This window comes from Haemaphysalis longicornis, unplaced genomic scaffold (genome assembly GCF_048455015.1).
Source record: "Haemaphysalis longicornis isolate Haplotype H1 unplaced genomic scaffold, Haemaphysalis longicornis Haplotype H1 scaffold_101, whole genome shotgun sequence".
Lineage (NCBI taxonomy): Eukaryota > Metazoa > Arthropoda > Arachnida > Ixodida > Ixodidae > Haemaphysalis > Haemaphysalis longicornis.
This window is the reverse complement of record NW_027526205.1, coordinates 918,846-940,965: the sequence shown is the minus strand read 5'-3', so window position 1 is coordinate 940,965 and position 22,120 is coordinate 918,846. Positions and strand designations below refer to the sequence as shown.

The 22,120-nt window shown below is 51.0% G+C and overlaps 1 protein-coding gene across 1 annotated transcript; it reads right to left on the bottom strand.

The window, feature by feature from the left end:
• Nucleotides 1–20,613: 20,613 nt before the first annotated feature.
• LOC144160519 (uncharacterized) lies at nt 20,614–21,904 on the bottom strand (the record flags this gene model as incomplete). The annotated part of the gene is made up of 1 exon (XM_077691786.1): nt 20,614–21,904. A coding segment is annotated over exon 1 (1,291 nt), but the record flags the coding sequence as incomplete, so codon positions are not given.
• Nucleotides 21,905–22,120: the final 216 nt, after the last annotated feature.

The window sequence follows — 22,120 nt, the reverse complement described above, 5'->3', positions numbered from 1 at the left end:
GTACGCAAATTGCGTATAGACGGTGTTTGTCACCACGTTACAGGTGCCTAAATTGGAGGATAGTCCTTTCTGGAAACCACTTTCGACATACTCTTATTATGTAGTGTATAGTGTATTGACATACTTCGTATACGTCATTTGCAATCCTTTTCAATGAATGTTTATTCCCGTCTCCATCTAGAGAATCCCACATAACTCGTACAAAAACGCATCGTGCGATCCACCTTGTCGGATTGCATACAACGGTGCTGCATTATCACAAAAAAAATATGATGTGCCACAAAAGACGAGACGAGCCCGACTGGAACTGAGAATATTGCAAGAATTATCCATGCAGTATACTAGAAAAGCAATTTCGTCAGGTAACCCTGACGAAAGAAAAACTTTTGGGGCCCGGGCGGGCTCGTGTAGAAGTTCATGAGGGAAACTAATCGTTTGGTTTAGTTGCATAACCATCGAACACAAAGGAGGCCAGGTGGGAAAACGATAATTCGTTCGCGAATAGCTGAAGTTGGATCGTCTAGGTACATGAAATCATCACAGAGCCACACGCATAAACGATTAGCGGTTGCCTAGACGATAATGAAGAATTGAGGCAGCCATCCCCGCTATTTTAAGCAACGTTGAACTTTTTGCTAGATGCCCTTTCTAATTATTTTCGCAGGAGTCTCTTTCTTCGAGGTAAATGCATAAACGCCACATTTGTATAGGATTAAGATTATTACTGACCTAGTCATGGCCTTGAAGATTCCACACTTAGTATACAGCTGTTCTCATACAGTTGCCATTTAAAATGAAACAGTATGTCATCGATAATTGCCCCGAGGCATGTTTGGTAGTGTTATATTTATATTTTGTTGAGAGTGGATAGGCGCCACCTCCTTTTATTTTGGTTACGAAAATTGAGCTTCCACTTTTTTGTCGCTGGAGCAGGCAACGCCAGCTATCTGGTCCTATCCCAAGCACAGCTTGTTCAATCCTGACAGATACCAGTTTAGGCAGTTACACTCTGTCTCAAATATCTGACAGTTTTGATGATGATGATGGTTGGTGTTTCATGGCGCAAGGCCAGCGAGGGCAAAGAGCGCCAGAAAAGAAGTTATATAATGAAGCGAAGTGATTACCATAAAAAGGTAGGTATAAAAACATGTAAATCGGACATTGTAAAATCAATTAAAGGTAATGGTGATGGCTGGTGTATAGGGCCAGATTTGATTATGCGTGATATGAGATAAGGTTTAAAAACTTAACATCTGACAAATAATCAAACACACGTTTCATAGAAACACTGGCATCGTCACCTATAAACAGCGATGGGTGTAGTGGGATATGTTGTCTGTAGAGTTCTCTGAAGTGTTTGTGTCGTGTTGTGTGAAGTGCCTTGCATGTTATTAGTATGTGGACTACGGATAGGCCCTCCCCGCACCTGCTACACCGGGGTCTTGGAGATCCCGTGAGCAGGTGGGAGTGTGTTGCATGCGTGTGGCCTATCCGTAATCGAGCCAGGGTAACTTCGTTGTGTCTGTTGTGAGTATCAGTGGTGTATGCTCCCAAGAGTGGCTTTATAATGTGTAGTTTGTTGTCAGTCTGTTGATTCCAGTGCGCTTGCCATGTTGTGCGAAGGTGTTGTCTGATGTGCGATTTGAGGTCGGTGTAGGGTATTGTTGTTATGTCAACTGTTGTTGTAAGGGCAGCAGCGGCCGCCATTCCGTCTGCGGTCTCATTACCTGGAATTCCAGAGTGCCCTGGCACCCAGCACACGGTCACCTCAAGGTTTAACGCATGCACAGACATAATAGTACTAATGAGAGCACTGACCACATGGTTTTTAGACTTCTGTGAGGATAATGCACGCACAACACTTAAAGAATCAGTATAAATTACAGATTTCGGAATTCGACTTAGAACAATATGTTTAACTACAAGAAGTATGCCATAGGCCTCTGCCGTAAAGATACTTGTATTTCTATTCATAGTTCTACAGACATTAAAGGTACCACCACCATGCGCAGCACAGGAAACAGTTGTGGCAGTTTTAGAAGCATCTGTGTAAAATTCAGCACACTTGTATTTGTGCTGAAGGGACAAGAAATGTTGCACGATCGCGCTTCTAGGCACTCTGTTTTTCTCGACACTTGTAAAAGATACATCACATGATATCGGGCGAAGCTGCCACGGTACTAGAAGTTCAGTAGCGGAGGTTTTGATGGTGTCTGAGAACATGACATCAAGTTGTGACGCTTCTTCTCTTACTCTGAAAGCGAAGGGAGCAGAGACTGATGGGCGATTTGCAAGAAGTTGAGATATTGATGTATCATAAAAAACTGACGTAAAAGGATGGTGAGGCATTGATGAGATTTTAAAAGCATAAAGCAGGTCTGTGTAGGCTCGCTGACGTTCTAGGCTCCATTTGTTGCACTCTACATACAGACTTTCGACTGGACTAGTCCGAAAGGCACTACACGACAAGCGGAGCCCTAGATGAAGCACAGGGTCCAGCATTCTGAGGGATGTTTTAGTGGCTGACCCATAGACAACGCTACCATAGTCCAGTCGTGAGCCTATCAAGCTGGTAAAAACACGTAAAAGAAGTTGTTTGTCAGCACCAAAAGAAATGTGCGACAGAACCTTCAGGATATTCATTGTTTTTAAGCATTTATGTTTTAGTTGTTTTATATGTGGGATAAACGTGAGCTTTTCGTCAAAGATTATACCTAAAAACTTGTGTTCTTTCTTGACAGGAATCGAGACACCATTGAGATGAATGTCTGGATCCGGCCGGATGCCACGCCTCTTGGAAAACAAGACACAAGTGCACTTCCCTGGATTAAATTTAAAACCGTTGCTGTCTGCCCAACCAGCTAGCTTGTTAACACCAAGCTGGATTTGGCGCTCGCAGACAGACAGGTTACAAGACTTAAAGGATAATTGTACGTCGTCTACATAAACGGAGCAGGAAATCGACGGTGGCAACGCCTTCCTGAGGGAATTCATTTTTACAATTAAAAGGGTGCAAAGCGGCACGCCGTTTTCCTGCACATGAACCCTAGAAAGTGCCGTTCCAACTCGCACGCGAAATGTTCTTTCAGACAGGTAACTTGCAAGCGTGTTCATCATGTTACCCGACATGCCAAAGGACTTCAAGTCGCTAAGGATGCCGTACCGCCAAGCAGTATCGTACGCCTTTTCAAGATCAAAGAAGACCGTCATGCAGTACTGCTTGTGGAGGAAAGCATCTTTGATATAAGACTCTAACGCAACGAGTTGATCGTTGGTAGATCGCCCCGCCCTGAAGCCCGCCTGGCAGCTCTCGAGAAGACCATTGTACTCTAAGAAGTACACAAGTCTCCTGTTTATCATCTTCTCGAGGAGCTTACACAGGCAGCTTGTCAGAGCAATGGGGCGATAACTGGCAGGAGAGGAAGGGTCCTTCCCTTCCTTTAGGACAGCCACTACTATGGCCTCCCTCCAAGAGCGAGGAATGTGCCCCGAAAGCCATATTTTATTGTATAGGTGTAAGAGTGTTTCAAGAGTGTCTGGGTGTAGGTGTTGTATCATGGTGTATGTGATTTTGTCTGCACCTGGAGCTGACGTCTTACATGTGCTCAGAGCAACCTTCAGCTCATGAACTGAAAAACAAGAATTGTAAGAAGTGTGCGACTTGTTGTTATCACGCAGGGACTTCTTTTCTACAGATGTTTTGTGTTTCATGAAAGTGTTTGTGTAGTGTGCTGAACTGGACACGTGTTCGAAGTGTTGTGCAAGTGTGTTAGCCTGGTCTTCCAGTGTGTCCCCTGTTGTACTAACCAGGGGCAGGCTGTGTGTCTGTTGTCCTTTTAGTTTTCGTATTCGTGTCCAGACTTTGTGTGTATCAGTGTATGAATTGATGGAAGTGAGGAAGGTGCGCCAACTCTCCCTTTTCGCCTCACGACGCACTCGCTTCCCAAAAGCCTTTGCCCGTTTAAAAGAAATGAGGTTGTCTGACGTGGGGTACCGGCGAAGGACACCCCACGCCTTGTTCTGGGCCTCTCGCGCCCGCCTGCAGTCATCGTTCCACCAGGGCCTCCTTGGGCAGCGGAACCCACTGGAGGCCTGGGGAATGGACTTTTCGGCGGCGTCGAGGATGTGCGCCGTGACGAGTTGTGCGGCTTCCTCCACGTGTAGGTGTTTTATGGATGTGTGGTGTAGTTGAGATGTTTGTGTGAATGTGCTCCAGTTTGCTTGTGATTCATTAAACCTTTTATGGGAAGATGGACTGCTCGGGCCTATACCTATATACGTTAATGAAGTGGGGAAATGGTCACTACCATATGGGTCTGTGCCCACACCCCAATCAAGACATGGAAAGAGAACTGCGGTACCAATAGCCAAGTCAAGATGCGAGTATGTATTATGTACTAAGTTATGGTATGTAGGCTGTTTTTTGTTGAAAAGGCATGCTCCGGAGGATGTAAGGAATTTTTCGATCAGGCGACCTCGGGCATCCGTTCTGGAAGAGCCCCAAAGAGAGTTGTGCGCATTAAGGTCGCCTGTTAGTATGTATGGTTCGGGCAGCTGGTCAACCAGTGCCTCGAAATCAGAGCTCAGAAGTGCAAAATCAGGAGAGATGTAAATAGAGCATACCGTTATCAACCTATTGAATATTATGGTACGGATCGCTACAGCCTCGAGGACAGTGTTTAAAGTGACAGGGTGGCATGCTAATGATTTCCGGGCGATAATGGCCACACCTCCTGAAGAGTGGGTGCAGCCAACCCTGTCCTTTCTGAATACCATGTACCTATTTAAGAAATTTGTTTGTTTAGAGTTGAGGTGGGTTTCCTGGAGACACATAATACTTGGCTGATTGGCATGCAGAATCTCATACACATCGTCAAGATTTTTAAGGAGGCCTCTGCAGTTCCATTGGATAATATTTTCTGTTCCCATTATTTAAATTTAAGAATGACTGGAATGTGTGTGTTCGTGTGTGTTCATGTGTCGTCTTTCGGGGCTGTTACTCTTGGATTGGGCTTTTTGGGCCTTTCTGTAGGCTTGGAAGTCGGTGGCCGCTCCTTGCGCTGCGTTGCAGGCAGGAACGGCCCGACGTCCATCTCGTCGTCAGATGTCCGAGGGGTGCCCGACGGACCGGGCCCCCCGGACTTGGCCCCCCTTCGGGAGCCCTTCGGGAGCCCTTCGCTTGGCGTCGGGAACGCCAAAAGTGGCACGGGCGGTGCGGTGGCGGTGGGAGCCGGTGCGGGGCCCGTGGTGTCCATCACCTCTGTACCCTCCAACGCACTGGAGGGCGGGGAGACAGAGGCGGGAGCGGCACCGGTCCCGACGGAAGACGTGGCCACCACAACCGCTACTGCCTCAGCAGGCGGCGTGGTGGCAGGTTGGGCTGCCCGAGGCAACCCAGGGGGGGGGCGGGGGAGGGACCAGGTCAGACTCGCTGAACTGGGTCCCTGTGGAAACCAGACGCCTCTCCGCCCCCCGGCGAGCCGCGTCGGCGTACCTCCCCAGAGGGAAAGAGGCGAACCTCTTTCGCGCCTCTGGGAAGGTGATGTTCTCCGTGACCTTGATGTTAATTATCTTTTTTTCCATTTGAAATTTTTCGCACTTGCGGGAGTACGCTGCATGCGGACCGCCGCAGTTCACACAAGTGAGGGTTTCGGATGGACAGTTGTCAGTCGGGTGATTGTTCGCCGCGCATTTCGCACACGTCGTTCGGCCACGGCAAGAGGTTGTACCGTGCCCGAACCGCTGGCACTTAAAACAGCGCCGCGGATTCGGGATGTACGGACGGATGGAGCAACGGATAAAACCTGCATTGATGTGTTGTGGAAGAACTGCGCGGTCGAAAGTCAAGATAATGTGCTTGGTGGGAATCTCCTTGTCGTCTCTGCGGATAGTGATGCGTCTCACGGCAGTGACGCCCTGATCCTTCAAGCCGGCAAGGAGATCCGCATCCGTTTCGTTCAAAAGATCTGTCTCGGATATCACACCCTGGGAGCTGTTGAGGCTCCGATGGGGTGTGACCCTGATGTCTAGATCAGCCAGTCTAGTCTGAGCAAGAAGCTTTGCAGACTGCTGCTTGTCATTTATTTCAATTAGGAGTTCACCAGACCTTTGTTTTTTGCACTTATACGATTTACCTACTATGGCTTCAAGATACTTGGCGATCAAGAAGACTGACTGAGATGCAAGAGGGTGGGTTGGATTGAGGGATTCCATGATAAGAAATCGAGGAAAACGATCCGGTTCAGGAAAGGTTAACGACGGCAATTGAGGAAAGGATACTTCGGTGCGACCCCTTTTCAGGGACCGATCACGGTTGGGGGGGGTTTTAGACAATACCATAAAGCATATATAAAAGCAGGGAGACGGGGGTACTTTCTCCTTTGACCTTACCCTGGTAGCCAAAGAGGTCCCGGAGCTCCCTGCCTGGTAAACAGACAGGGAGCCCATCCGCCGGAGCTTGACCTGGGCTCCGACGGCCACCGTTCGTGGTTTCTAACCCTCCACCTATAAACACATCGCCACGGTTGGATCCAGCTTATGTTTGGGGGCTCGGGGTCCGCGGTATCGCCAGTACCGTCACCAAGATTACTCAAGGTGCCCCGTGCGGGGTATCTGACAGTTTTTCTTTGCGGAAAAAAATTGTCTGATGTAGGAGCCGTGCAGCCTGCTTCTCACAATTTTGAAATGGCTTGCCCATATGTTTTGCAATCTGTGATGGTTATAATGACAGAAATAATTTTGCCGCCAGAAACAAAAACGGGTTCCGAATAAAATGGGCAACACGATACAACCGATGCTACAAATTTCACACACAAAAAATTGGGGAATTTTAAAGTAACCTTTGCTTGTAAGCTAATCTGGTATAAAAATTGCTTCCCTATTTTAAGAGATATTTACACAGTATGCAAAACCTATCAAGGGCTATAAAGGATGCTAATTTTGGGAAATATAAGAGACAGGCGATGTTGGCGGTGCAGTCATATAATTGGCGGTTACTGTCGTCCTCAAGCGCAGTGAAATATTTTTAGGCGACATTTCTAAGGTTACTGTCGTTCACGCGTAAACAAATACACCACCAGCACACGCTGAACAATAGATTTTTTTAATACGATGACAGGAACAAACGCAGCTGTTCCCGAGCATGCCGACCCTTTGTTGAGTGATGGGACCGACTACCTAGAAGGAAAATAGAAGTCATGTTAATAGACACCACTGGGAATTCATCCGGCGGGTATTTCTCAAGCTACTTTTGTTTTTGGCTCTCTCTACAGTGCTGTCCGACGGTAGTATAAGAGGTACACTATAGCGACATCTACCCATGTTTTGCTAGAGGAATGAAACTTGTGACTGTACCTAACCTATGCAAACATAACCTAACTAAAGAAAGAAATCCTTTAAAACTCAAAACTTATCAAAGGAATAAAAGTTATAACCAAGGTGAAGATCTAAAAAAATCCTCCGTCGCATGCCCGCGCGCGAGGGACACGAGTAAATGCAGAGCATTGGGGTCGTTTACGTGGCGTAGGGTTGGTGGTGGTGGTGGTGGTAGTTGTAGGTGGTGGTAGATGGGTTTGACAGAGAGATAGAGAGAGAGAGAGAGAGAGGGAGAGAGAGAAAGAGAGAGAGAGAGAGAGAGAGAGAGAGAGAGAGAGAGAGAGAGAGAGAGAGAGGAGAGAGACGTAAGTAGGTAACGTCAACTTGTTGTTATTTATTGCCATCACTTGCACCCCCACCAATCGGTGGGATCTTTATTGTTTAGCTATCACGCCGCTAGCACGCCGCTGAGTCGCCAACGCACGCCGCTGACGACGTAGTTTGAATGAGTCAAGGATATAAGGCGCGTTCGTAGCCTTTGATTCTGTGTCGTGTTTGTGGCGCAGTGGGTAGAGCACCATGTACCTTGCGTTCCGCCCGCAGGGTGGTGGGATCGAAACCAGGCGCCGGTAACTGTTATTTCTTTTTCTTTTTATAGTGAGGGGGAGGCTGGCTGCTGCAGACGCCGACGCACGGGTGACATCGTGAGTTATACAAATGCTCTGCATTTAAAATAAAAAAAAGCAGGGGGAATCGAACCACTGCATTTCGCATCAGGAAGATGAGACAGAACCGCCACACCACAACCGCAGGCGCTCTTGCCTGTACCAGCCCAGTCTTAAATATCGTCGCAGGGCACGTAGCCACGGCTGCGGCACTAGGGTAGAGTGCCTTTCGACGGCACCCAAGACACCCCCTTCGTTTTTCCCGCCCGGGCCAGCTAAGAGGCTGCCAGGGGGCACTGGCCGCAGAGGAAAGAACAAAACCGGCGTGTCTCACGCGCCCACTCTGAGAAGAAGTGCGAGCCCGGGACACGTCAGTGCGACGCAGCCGCCAACCCGTTCGCAAGGCCTAGCGTGCTCCAAGCGCGGGCTCGTTCGGGAAGTGAAGAAGTGCGGACAAGTGTGGGACCAGCAAAAGCTCCACATGGAAGCAGGCGGCGCGGAGGTTGCATGGGCGGACACTGCCGTGACCCTCGCGGTCAGAGGTGAGTACTGTACGCTTGTCTCGGCTTTGACGGGCACCTCGAAGCTGACACCTCGAAGCTGCGCAGAGCGGTACCCGCGATGGTTCAATCGTGTTTGCCGCCGGAAGAAGAAACAATTATTTGCGAGCACGGTAAGTTGGCGATGGTGGCCGCCGTTTTGGCGGCGACCGCGGTTGCCCGGGCGACCACTGAACGAGGTGCGACAAAGCAAACTCTCTCTCGAATGCTCTCAAATTAATGTCTGAATCTTAATTTTTGTTACGCGGCCGGACTAGCCGCGCTTCGCGAACGTCGTGCTTTTGCTGGGCTGTCTTTGAGAGTGTATTTCGTACGCGGAGTATCCAGAAATGCGTTTTCCCCTGAAGTATGTCAAGTGCGATGGCCTTGCTTTAGAAAGTGCCAATGTGGTTGTACTTGGCTTTATATAACAAGCTTTCCCAGAACTCTGCTTTTACAGGATAACTGTTCTTCTCTAGGCCGACGTTCGTCGGGGCTTTCGCGTGCAGAAAGGAGGTGGAAGGTGGCGAGAATGAACTCGACATGGCTGCTCGCTTGCCCCTGTAGACAAAGAATGAACATTTAAAATAACAATAAACGTGGGATAGCCTTCCCGTGACGCCGTCTCTATGGCGTGAGAAGAAGCAGAAAATTGGGCCCGCGTCTGCTCGCGTCGGAAATGTCCTCCGAAGACGTAGTCTTCTGCCGCCCGAGCGACGTAATTGCTTCTACTGTCCCATCGGCCCACCTCTCACACTGTTTCCCTCCGGTACACCCATTGGGTGTACCTCTACTGTTCTCGAGACGGCACTCGAACGCGAGGCCCGGGCGCCAGCCTTGTTTATGTTTTGCTGTTAAGACATTTTTTTTCTACCGTTCTTTCATTCGCTCTCGCAAAAATAAAGTATCACCAAAACGCGGCCGAAACACTTCCCGCAATTGTGCAGACTACACATCCAATTACACCCAGATGTTTTCCTCTCTGACAGTCCCATGTTTTCTGTCCAGCGTGTTTTTAAATATTAACAGAGGTAAAATTTTTGGACCTAATTTCATACCACGCATATTCACAACCTGGCCTTCTACACCAGCCGTCCTCATTGTTTTTTACTGGTTTTACTTTTGCTCTTGCTGAGTGATTTTAGTGTTTCGATCTTCATCCTTCATACATAACAACTGTTTTGGCGCTCTTTGCCCCTGTTGCCCTGCGTCATAAAGATCCAATCATAATAATAAAAAATAAAGCGTACTTGCACTTTTAATTAACTGAACATTCCAAACGGTAGCTCTGTATTGACGGTGTTGCTCGAATAGGCGTAATATTATCTTTTTGCTGTACAATGTTGACAAATACGGAGCATATTTCTATATTTTGTAGGTTGAAAATTTTTGCCTACATAAACATCTTAGCCAAGAGTTAATTCTAACATTTGGCCGGGCGCCTGAATCGAGGGACAGGCAGGCAGACAAAAAATTCCCCGCATTTCCCCGAGGGGAAGAATGTGAAAGTGCGAATGCACGAGTTGAATTTGCGCGGTTCGGTAATGTTCGCAAAAGAGAGATCACACACACACACACACACACAACTACAAAGAAAGAAAGATGCATTTATTCACAGACACCTATTTGTGTTGTCGTTGTACTTGATTGCTAGAGCGGATCTCAGCTTTGAAATTTCGTGTCAGTACTCCTTTAAGCGGGTGCATTAGCCCTTCTCACGCCCGATTCCTGACCAATCCCCCACGTGGGTATGTGCCACGTCAGCGGCCAGGCAGCGCGCGCCCATCTCCCCCGTTGCCAAGGAAGACGAGGAGATTCCTGGCCAATCCCCCACGTGGGTATGTGATGCGGACATCGCCGGTGGACGCAGGTTCAGGGTCGCTTAAGAAGTGCATTGCACTTAAAATTTTGCGTTTTTCGTAGCCCAGGAAAGACTATCCTCTTTAACAAACGCTGAATGCGAAAAGAATGAACGCGACACCGCTGCTCGCACGACACCGCATAGAAAAAAATTGTACAAGTGCGCCACGCACACACACAGCTGGCTGGCGCCGCATCTTTTCAAAGTGCTATGAGTTGTGCCGCGCCGCCGCCAGATGGCGCCACGGGTCCCGCGACCGAGAGAAGACGCAGTGAAACATCTCCCTCGCGAGGGGCACGATGAAATCCAGAGCATTTCCGGGGGCGCACGACGTTAAGTAGTTTGCGTTACGTTAATGTTGTTGCACTTGTGGCAACTGCTGACGAGAGAGCGCTCGTCAGCAGTAATTTGAATGAGTCAACGATATAAGGCGCGTTAGTAGCGTCCCGTAGTGTGTCGGCTTGGTGGCGCAGTGGGTAGAGCACCATGTACATTGCGTTACGCCCGCAGGGTCGAGGGATCAAAACCGGGCGTCGGATAGTATTTTTTTTATATATAGTAGGGAGGGGTGCGGACAACGACGGTGCGGACTACGGATGTCAACGCGGGTGACATCGTGAGTTACTGAAATGCTCTGCATTTAAAAAACATCACCGTGCAAGGGCTGCCAAACTTTCACTGTTTGCAATAGAGGCCAGAAACTCCGCCCTAACAAAATTTTCACGCAACGAGAACGAAGTAGCTACCGCCACTCTTCGCCAAACTACACGGTATGCCTTGAGAGCTTCCCACGACCGCTTATTTTCGACAACAAGAAACCGAATTAAAACTCGTAGAAATTGCAGGGAAGTTCTACCAGCCCGTTGTTAAAAAGCAGCCTCAGAAAGGTGTTCGCACTTGTGCAACTCCTCAGCGCGTGGCCGAAGCCAGTTTCACAAATTAGTATGGGTGTACTATGGCCATGGTATACGTCATATGGATTCATACGGTGTACGTCATATGAATGTGTGGATTCTATGATGTGCGCAGGTTAACTTGCCAGCTTCCCAGTAAAAGCCGCTATTCTAAAAAATACGGAGGAACCAGCATTCGAGGACAGTGCAGCTTGATATATGCTCAACAAATTACTGGGGCCGCTTAGGTGTGCATACGTGCTTTGAATCGCCTGAAGAACGATGGTGGTCGTAAAGGGTGCGCAATCGTTTCGTGTATTTTAGTTTAACGGAGACCCTGGTCGGCGTATCTTTAGCCATTCGATGTGGATAAGGCTGAGTTTCCTCATCATGAGAGGTAGAAAGGTCTCAGAATAAAAAGCCCGGTGTAGTTTCTGTAGCGCACCGGCTTAAAATAGGGTTGCATGAACTGTTATTTCCAGTGATTTCGGCAACTCATTTTTAAACTAGATAAACTGTCTGTTTCAGTGCCGCCTGCTCGATTTGATGCCGGCGGAAGGAGTTCTTTCAGTTTGCAACTCCATAACAGCCATCTTTTTTTATCGCAGAATTACACCTAAACGGAAATATGGGATATATTGGCCCGTAAATTTAAAGGAATAGTGTGTTCGCTAAGAACGAAACGCGGTTTCAAAAGTTTCTTTTTGTCGCTTAACATTACAGCTTTTTTAGGTGAGCCAGTCCCTGCTAAACTGCATTGTGTAAATAAATAGGAGCCCTTCACGGGGCCTCTAGTACCATGTAAATAAATATGTAAATAAACGGTATGATCCTCGGCCCTTTCCAGAAGCATTGCCTTCTGACTTTTGATAAGGCAAATTTCAGAGTGTAGTAAGGAGGACAACCACATCCAGCAATGCATCCGTGTCTGCAGAACAGTTTGAAAGGTTCGTTGCATTTCAAAGGGCGTGCGCTATTCCATGCATTGAAGTCCATGTTTAGCCGGCCTCTACAGCTCCTACACTCAGCATTAGTAATGCAGGCCCCAAAGGGTCTGCGAACATATCCGCTCCGGCAAACGCATGTACCGAACTGGTTAAGCTCGTTTGGGGGTATGATGCAACATTTGCTGAAAATGCCCCTCTGTGGTTTTCCAAGCGCTGGTCTATCCGACGGCTCGGAGAATGAACGCTGCCCTGCAAAAAAAATCAGTTGTTCCGAAAACTATACAACTAGTGCAACTGTATCTACACCACGCTATCCGTTTTAAAAGGACAATAATGATGAACACAGAGATCGCAACTGGGAAGAGTTTTCGCAAAGGTAATCTTAGCATGATGCTGTTAAAATTGCAGCAAAACACCACCATGTAATCAATACGTTTATTTTCTCATTTAGAGTGGGCGTAGCTCCCGACCTGAGCAGAATACTGGAGGTGGCCTTTGTGCACCATTCTTCACAAATGATGTGGCAGTTTTTATTGGAAGTCGTTAATTATGCGAAAGCCATAAAAGCCCCCTTAGGCGAAAATGGAAGTTAGGCGTCCGCACGAGTCAAGATTATCCGGAGTCTTCCAAAATGTTGGGTACAATAAAAAACGTGACAATCTTACCTTCAACCACCTTGCAGAGGCACAACCGCGTTGTTTTTAACGAGCCGCTCTCAGCGATCACTGCATTTAGGCCTCGCGTCGGCTCGCTGGCGCATTCCGTCGGCTCGAAGGTCGGTGACACGGAGGCGACGTTGCCGTCTGTCGCACGTCAGTGCAAGCTGATTCCACAATTTTCGCAACGAGCTTTGATTGTCGGGAAGCACTTCACTTCCATTCGTGCGGCCGCAAGTTCACATTGACAATAAATTTTCGGGGACGCTGGAGCTCACACGACACACGACACCAACTGGCAGCCATTTTGTAAGGAGGCGTAGAGGAGGAAGGGGTGAAGGACGAGGAGAAGGTTATGAAGGAGGCGTGGGAGTTTTTAATACTCCCATGAGGACAAACACAGTATTCACAGCTAGCTACTGTGTTTTTTGAAGAGGTACAATCGTGGTAAATGCGCCTATTTACGACGGCTTGTGGCCCCCGGTGTAAACAGGCAGTTTTTCCACCATCATACTACCACACATGGGAGCAGACCGCCTGCCGTGAGGAGTTTAAAAGTCGTATTCCAGCCAAAAAAACTCCCATTCTGGCTAACTTGTGTTTTGTGTGAAGAGTGTTTTAGCAGTCCGTCCGTTCCGACCGGTACGTAGTCAGCGTGTTGACCGGGACCCGTCTGGGCACTCGGGCATTCATCACGGTAGGGGGATTAGTTCCGCTGGCCTGCCTTTACCGTGTCCGCACCTCCTCACCTTCCCCCTCGCCCTTCCGCGTGCGCAGGCGCAGACGGGTCCCGGTAAACCCGGTAGCATCGTACATGATGGTACGGACGGATAGCTAAAACTCTCTAATAACCCTCAAATGTCTTGCGTTGAGGGTTGCGGGGGGTCGGGGAGTGGCTTCGTCGGAGTGAGAATCGCTTTGCGGCAGCGCGGTAGCTTGGCGCACGATGTCGACGTCCATTAGCTCCGCGCACTACACTATGTGGCAAAATTATGCTCTGCAAAATCAAATTTTGCTCTTCCGGTGGGAGTCAAGCCAATCCCCACACAATCCGTAGCTAACCAGGATATAACTCAAAATGGCGTCGTCCTGGAATCGCACCGTTGTTCTGTCGCGGGAAATTTTGTCCGGAAAATCCAACGTTTGGCTTTATTTTGTATGAAACCTCCCTTGTTAATATACATTACTCCTATGGGACAACCTGCGGTTCCTCGGGAGAGTACGGAATATCCAGCGATTCCAAATTTCTGGAATCCGAAAGAACTGTCGGCTGCTGTAGTTGTTGATTTCTTGGGCCGTCAATTCCTCGGATGACTCCCTTCACCCTGCCATGGGGGGCCGATTCGTACGCGCTGACTTCGTGTTAGGCGCCGTATATGATGAGTCGAGCTACCGCCACGTAGGAGTCGGCGTTTTCTCTGCTTGGGGTACTAACTATGACTTTTATGCTGCTTCTTTTGGGCATATCCCGTCTTGGCACGCTTGCTCCACTGATCTCGGAACGGGAGACCTCGCTGACGTCGAGGCCCCCATCTGCCCCCCCTTCCCCCCCCCCCCCCCCCCAGGTCTCACGACGATGTTGATGCGTCCTTAGGTAAGTCGGGCATTCGCGCTGCCTTGTGTAGCTTCCTCTCAAAGCTAGCCGGCAGGCAACCGGCATCCTTGGGCTTCGGTGACTGGCCGTTGTTTCTTGGGCTTAGCTCCCGCTGCTGCGCTTGGGTCTTTTTCTCTCCTGCGACACGCCATCCCAGGGCTCTAGTCACTTGCTCTGGTTGAATTTTCACTGCCTCCACTTCCGCTCGCATAGCGGCTGCCATGTTGCAATGAGGCTTGGCCAAAAAGCCCGATCCTAGGGGTCCGCAAAGGCGACGACCTCAGAGTTAGGCCTAGGGCTTGCCTATGCTGAGCGACGACTTCGGCCAGTAGGCCTAGCATCTTTTAGGCTGTCGGGAACCGCGGGGTCGCAGCGCAGCGCCACTGAAACAGTACCAGCGTGGCAGGCTTTCGGAATCGAACTGCCCGTGCCATGCTGGCAGTGCTGGCGCACCAAGCAAGCGCCGCTCGCTTATTTATTGTCGTCTTTCATAGCCGGCGCCAAGGCGCCGGCTAAGAGCGCCAACCAGAGGGCGCTACAGGGCCGCCCGCCCAGACGGAATGTCGAAAGTCACGCGACGGCGAGGCAGGCGGGCGTTGGTTTTGGGGGCGAGCAGTGGAGTGTTTAGGCCTGCGATGTCTGCGCGGAGTTCGTTGGGTGGCGTCTTGAGGTAGGCCGGTTTGAGGCGGTCCAACGAGACGACTTCTTCGCGGCCATTCAAGAGGATGGTGGCGGACTTCTGGGTCTTGTTAAGGACACGGCACGGTCCATCTTAGGAGGGGGTAAAAGGCGCCTTTACAGCGTCCCGCCTGAGGAAAACGTGTGTCGAATACGCCAGGTTGGGATGCACAAAGATGCGGTGGTCAGAAGACCGAGGTGGAACCTGTCGCAGGTGCTGCATGCAGTCCTGCAGGCATTGGAGGTACTCAAGCGGCTGGGGCGAAGAGGCCGTAGGGACGAACAAATGACCAGGAAGACGCACGGGTGCGCCGTAGACAAGTTCAGAAGTTCAGCAGTTGAATAGCCGAGGTCGCGACGAAGGACGGCACGCAGGCCAAGAAGCACTACAGGAAGGTGATTAACCCAGTGCTCTCTATCCAGGCGCGCAGTGAGAGCACTTTTTAGCTGGCGATGGAGCCGCTCAACGATGCCGTTGGCACAGGGATGGTATGCCGTGGTGCAGCAGGGTTTAGTGCCCACCAAGCGGCTCAGGGAAGTGAAGAGGGTACATTCAAACTGCCTGCCTCGATCCGTGGTAACAATACCGGGGCAGCCGAAACGGCAAACCCATGTCGAAACGAAGGCTTTTGCGACCGTTTCTGCCGTGATGTCCGGAATTCGTACGGCTTCGGGCCAGCTGGTGAAGCGGTCAATCATTGTGAGAATGTACCGGCAGTCACGGGAGGGAGAAAATGGTCCGACCAAATCCAAATGCACCTGGTCAAAGGGACAGCTAGGTGGCAAAAAAGGCTGCGTTGGGGTCTTCGTGTGGCGGGTCAGCTTGGCTGTCTGACAAGCGAGGCACGAACGGGCCCACTGGCGGACATCAGTGTTGATGCTCGGCCAGACGTACTGCTGTGTAATGAGGCGCTGCGTGGCTCGGATGCTGGGGTGGCAGATGTCGTGGAGCGAGTGAAACACAGCACGACGAAAGGCAGTCGGAACGAAGGGTCGAGGCGCCGCCGCTGACATGTCAGACGACAGTGAGCCAGACACGAACGGATGAGACACAAGTTGTAGACGAAGGGAACCCGGGTGGTCCCTCAGTGCTTGCAGCTCAGGGTCTTCAATCTGCGCCTGAGCTAGGCGTTCCCAGTCCACAACCGATGCAGCACTGCCCATGGAGGTAATGCGTGAAAGCGCGTCAGCAGCCTCGTTGTCGGTACCTTTGATGTGCCGAATGTCCGTCGTGAATTCCGAAATATAGGCGAGCTGACGGAGTTCCCGTGCGACGTACTTGGAGGAGTTCGTACGGAAAACGTACGCCAGAGGCTTATGGTCCGTATGAACGTGAAAGGACTGGCCCTCCAAGAAGTGCCGGAAGTGCTGGATGGTGGCGTAAATGGCGAGCAGCTCACGGCCAAAAACGCTGTAGCGCGTCTCGGTAGGTTGGAGCTTCCGAGAGAAGAAACCCAGCGGGTGCCACTCGGAGTCGATTCTCTGCTGGAGAACAGCGCCGATTGCAACGCTGGATGCATCTACCATGATGCGAGTGGGCACGTCGGTTCTCGGGTGGATGAGAAGCCCCGAATCGGCGACAGCTTGTTTAGCAGCGTTGAAAGCGGCTTGAGCTTCGGGAGACCTGGAATTCGCGGATGAGGAGCTCTTGGTTGTGCGAAGAAGCTCAGTCAGTGGATGCAGAAGCTCGGCGCAGTGGGGTATAAAGCGTCGCGAGAAATTCACCAGGCCCAGGAACTCACGAAGCTGGCGGAGGCTGGTAGGTTTGGGGAAGTCCTTCACAGCTTGAACCTGAGAGCGTAAAGGCCGAATTCCCTGCGCCGAGATGTGATGGCGCAGGAACTTGAGCTCGGACGTCCCGAAGACGCATTTCTGGGCGTTGACAACCAGGCCAAATTGTTGAAGGCGTTCAAAGAGTTCTCGTAGGTGACGCTTGTAATCTTGTGGAGTAGGACTCGCGACTAGGATGTCGTCGATGTACGCAAATACAGCCGGCAGGCCGCGCGTCACCTCGGCAATGAACCTTTGAAATGTTTGGGCTGCGTTGCGTAGCCCAAAGGGCATGCGCACATACTCAAACAAGCCGAAGGGGTTGTAGGGATGGCCGTCTTCGGGATATCGGCAGGCTCGACGGGGATTTGGTGATGCGCTTTGACAAGGTCCACTTTGCTAAAGATTGTGCACCCTTCCAAGTGGCTTGTGAAATCCTGTATGTGGGGTAGGGGATAGCTGTCGTGGACAGTCTGAGCGTTGAGCGCCCGGTAATCGCCGCACGGACGCCAGTCTCCACTTTTCTTAGGAACCATATGCAGTGGAGACGCGTGATTGCTGTACGATGGGCGGATAATACCGAGTTCCTGCATTTGCTCGAATTCACGTTTAGCAGTTGCCAGACACTTACCGAAGAGGCGGCGCGGCCGAGCTGCGACTGGTGGACCACGCGTGACGATGTGGTGGGTTACGCTGTGCTTGGGCGGCTGCTTTAAGTTGCAGGGACTCGTAATCTCAGGGAAGTCTTCGAGGATTTTTGCGTACGGGAATGAGGGAAGCAGCGTGCGGATGCCAGTTGAAGCGACAGTAGACAGTACGTCCAGGATGGAAAGGCGCGTCTTGCTGTCAATCAGGCGATGGTGACGCATGCTGGCGTCTAGGTCAAAGTGGGTGAGGAAATCGGAGCTGAGGATGGGCTGATTGACGTTGGCTACTACGAAGACCCACCGGAAGGCGCGCCGCAAACCAAGGTCGAGGGTGAGGGACCGCAGACCATACGTGGCGATAGAGGTAGAGTTCGCTGCACGAAGCGTAGGTCCAGGTGACTTAGGAGGACGCTCATCCTTGGTGGCCGGTAATACACTCACCTCAGCACCGGTGTCTACAAGGAAGCGCAAACCAGAAATGCGATCCATGACCAGGAAAAGGCGGTCAGGTTTTAAGGCGAGGTCACATGCCGCGATCAGTGATCTCACGTCACTTTTCCCGACCAGCTGCACGGGGAAGTGCAGTGACGAGCGCGGTGCTGGAAAGTGCGATGGTACCAGCAGATAGACGAGCTTCGAGGGCTGCGCGAGCAAGAACCTCCCGGGGAAGACGAACGACGGCTAGGACGTGGGGAGGAGCCGCATCGGCGATCAGAGGACGTCCTAAGCGCTCCAATGAAAGCGGCGAGTTGATCGATCCGAGTCTGTAAGCGGGACACGGCCGATGACTCTGCTGTCGAAGCGAGGATAGCGACTGAGGGAGAAGTCGCGTCGTGAACTCTATCGGCAAGCTCGGCGGCGCGGTCGAGGGTCAAGTCCCCTGCAGCAGCTAAAACGATGCGAGTGGACTGTGGCAAGCGCTGCAGAAAGAGCTCCTTTAAAAGTGCACCGTTCGAGTCCACGTTGCTCGCGCCCACGAGCTGTCGCATGGTGTTGAGCAGCTGGGAAGGGCGGCGATCTCCAAGCTCTTCGTGGGTGAGCAGCGTAATTCGATCACCGTAATTCGGTCCAGAATACTCTGCTTGAGCCGCTGGTACGGAGCATCGTTCAAAGGTGCACCGATGACGTCTGCCACCTCATCAGTAACGTCAGGAGGCAGGTTGCAAAGCAAGTGGCGATACCGAGTAGTCTCCGAGGTGACGCGGTGCAGATCGAAGACGGCTTCGACCTGGGCGAACCAAAAGTGTGGGTTCTTTCGCACGAAGGCGGGCAGACGGAGCTGTACGACTGCGACGTCCCGCGGCAGCGAGGAAGCGTCAGGCAAAAGTGGGCCCGAGGGTGCGAGGTTGCGGCGGTCGGTCATGTCTTAGTCCGGAGTCACCACTGTCGGGAACCGCGGGGTCGCAGCGCAGCGCCACTGAAAGAGTACCAGCGTGGCAGGCTTTCGGAATCGAACTGCCCGTGCCGTGTTGGCGCACCAAGCACGCGCAGCTCGCTTCTTTATTCTTGTCTTTCATAGCCGGCGCCAAGGCGCCGGCTAAGAGTGCCAACGAGAGGGCGATACAAGGCTTAGCTCTATGTGACTCGGGCGATAACAAAAGTGTCCGCAAAATTCGCAAAAATCGCCCCTCTACATCAAAATAGCGAATCACCCGGCGAAAGGCTTTTCGGGGTGCCAGGTGAATAACCGAAGCAATCATCGAAAATCGTTGGACCCGATGTGAAACACGTCTGATCGGTGGATCCGATCTCTTTTCATGGCAACGTTCAAAGTATGCATTAATAGTTTGGGACTCGTTTCATGCGAAGAATGTTAGGTTTAGCGTATCCAGCGCCTTGCAGCCCGCTTCATATTGTCTGTCTGCAGGATATCGTCATCAGTAGCAAAGATGATAAGGCACCTCGGCTTGGCTACACTTCAATACGCCGGCAGGTCACGCGCCTAAAATTTCTCAGGGGGAAAAAACAGCGCAGAGACGGGGACTAACGGACGAAAAGACAGTACAAGCGCTGACTAACAACTGGGGGTGCTTTATTGCGTTCTGCAATTTATACACGAGGAAAAAGTGACGTCACAACCCTAGGAAAGGAAAAAAACACACGCTGATATGATTTGCACTGTGAGCGAACAATGAGTTTTTCAGAACCTGACAAGCGCTATCTGTCGATATACGCAATTTTTTTTGAAGGAGTGCGACTGAAGCCTGACTGGCACATTTCTTTCTTCCTTTTTTCGCTATTGAGTAGGCTTCGAAAATCTCGCGTGTGCGTGATTCCGTGTAGCGCTTTAGAACCTTGGTTCTATCTAAAAATGGGATGCACCCACATGCCTTGCAATGCGAGACAAGGTGGCTCCCGCTGCCGACACGTAGAGCATACGCATGCTCACGCAGGCGTTCATTGATGCATCTTCCCGTCTGTCCAACGTACACAGCGTCGCACTCTAGAGGAATCTCGTAGACCACGTTGGTGCGGCAGGGGACGAAGCGCGTAGCATGATTAGTGCTGCAGTCCGCCTTAGGTGGTGTCGTGTCATTCACGGCTTTGCACATTCTCCCTAGCTTGTTTGGTGCGGAAAACACTGTTCTTATTCCAGCCTTTTGTGCTATCTTCTTGAGCCCGTGCGACACTTTGTGCACATATGGGATGACGATGATGCGCCCACGCCTCGTTTCCTGCGTTTGAGGTGCTTCCTTAGATGTCGTCGACTTCAACACACTCTCCGCGACAGTGAGCAGCAAAGTCCGCGGGTAGCCTGCGACGAGACGCCTTTCGGCCTGCGCCTGCAGACTCTGGAACATTCTGTGGTGACAAGATCGAAGCACAGAGTTTTTCAGGGCTGCCCGCACGATGTCTCGCTTAACGAGCTTCGTGTGGGCGGACGAGAACGGCAGAAAACCTTTCTGGCTTCTGGGGGCATACTCCCAGCATACATGGTGGCCACAGAAAGTCAGGCTCATGTCCAGGAAACGTATGGTTCCACGCTCAGGCACTTCCATGGTGAGTGAAAATGAATTCAGCACTGAGGAGAAAACATCGAGTAGCTCACCAACTTGCTCCGCTTCTGCCCCACATTTCTTTTTGAAGACAACTAGGTAGTCGTCGACATAACGGAACGTCTTCACGACGCTCTTCCCTTCCAAAGCCATCTGAAGTTGTCGGTCCATCGATGCCAGCAAGAGGTCACTCAAGACCGGCGCAAGGGACGACCCGATGCAGACAGCTTCCTTCTGCAGGTAGAGGCTGCCACTGTATTCCACATACGTGGAGTCCAGATAGAAGTTCAGGGCTTCTAAGAATTTGCCAGTGCTGATTCCGCGCTCACTTTGGAATCCTACATTGCCGAACTGGTCCACCGCATCGCTGACCGCCTTCAGTACTGAGCCACGTGGGAGATTGTAGTACAGGTCTTTGATGTCGATGGAAAACGCGTCTAGAGTTTTTGCTGACTGTGACTCGAGAAAGAAGTCAGAGACTTCGCAGGAGGATCGCACAAGGAACGAATCGTCCCCGCCGAGCCTTGCAAGGGGGGCCTGAAGAAAGCGGCCGAGGGTGCGCTGCCAAGAGCCTCTTTCTGTCACAATCGCCCGAAAAGGGCAACCTTCTTTGCGAGTCTTCGCTGAGAAGAACACTTGAAGGGTGGCACCCTTACTCTTCTTGAGTGTTGACGCTAACTTTGACAGTCCCCACCTCTCACACATCTCGATTGCTTCCTTTTTCTTCCGGTCAGGCTTTGCTCTAACGATTTCACGGAAGTTCCCCGATACGGCTAGGTCTGCTCTTGCCTTGTACTCAGACTCGCTGGCTACTGCGAATCCACCTTCCTTGTCTGAAAGGAGCAGCTTTGTGTTGGTCGCCCTCAATTCTCTCACCACGTTTCTTGTGCGGGAGGACCGGATTCCAGAGGGTGGCAGAACGTCCACACCTTCATCGATGTATCTTTCTTCATCCTCAGCGCTGGCTTTCGATGCCGTCGTCCTCACAAGCGGCAGAAGTTCCAGCTTGTCAAGGTTGGGGTGTGTGGCGAACTTTGGACCGAGTTTGAGTGTTTCTTCTACCTTCTGGGGTAGAGATGCAACTCCCAAAAAGTGAATCTTCTGATCTGGACCCTTGTGCTGGGGCTTCCTTGGTAGGGAGGCAAGCATCCTTCTCCAGACGAACTCAACGGTCCTAGAGGCCACTTGCAGGTCACACTTTACTTGCTGGGGCACTTGCTCAGCCTCAGCGTGGACTGAGTGCGCCAATTTAAGGCACACCTTGAGGAAGCGGACTTGTCGGTACGCTTCAGAGCGGAGTATTCGGCAAATTCTTGCGCTGTGGCCCGGAGACGGCGGCACCATACCTGTCAAAGCTGCCACTACTAAAATTTCTGCACGTACTGTACACCAAAAACTGGCTAGTCACGCGAAGAGTATCTAGTTCCAGCACCACAGAGATAGTCGAGGACCAATCACAACAAAACCATACGACCGTAATTCACCCGAAACAAAAATTCCAAACTCATTTTTTCCCCAACACCAGTAAACAGTGGTATTGTTTGCCCGTCTCGATTACCT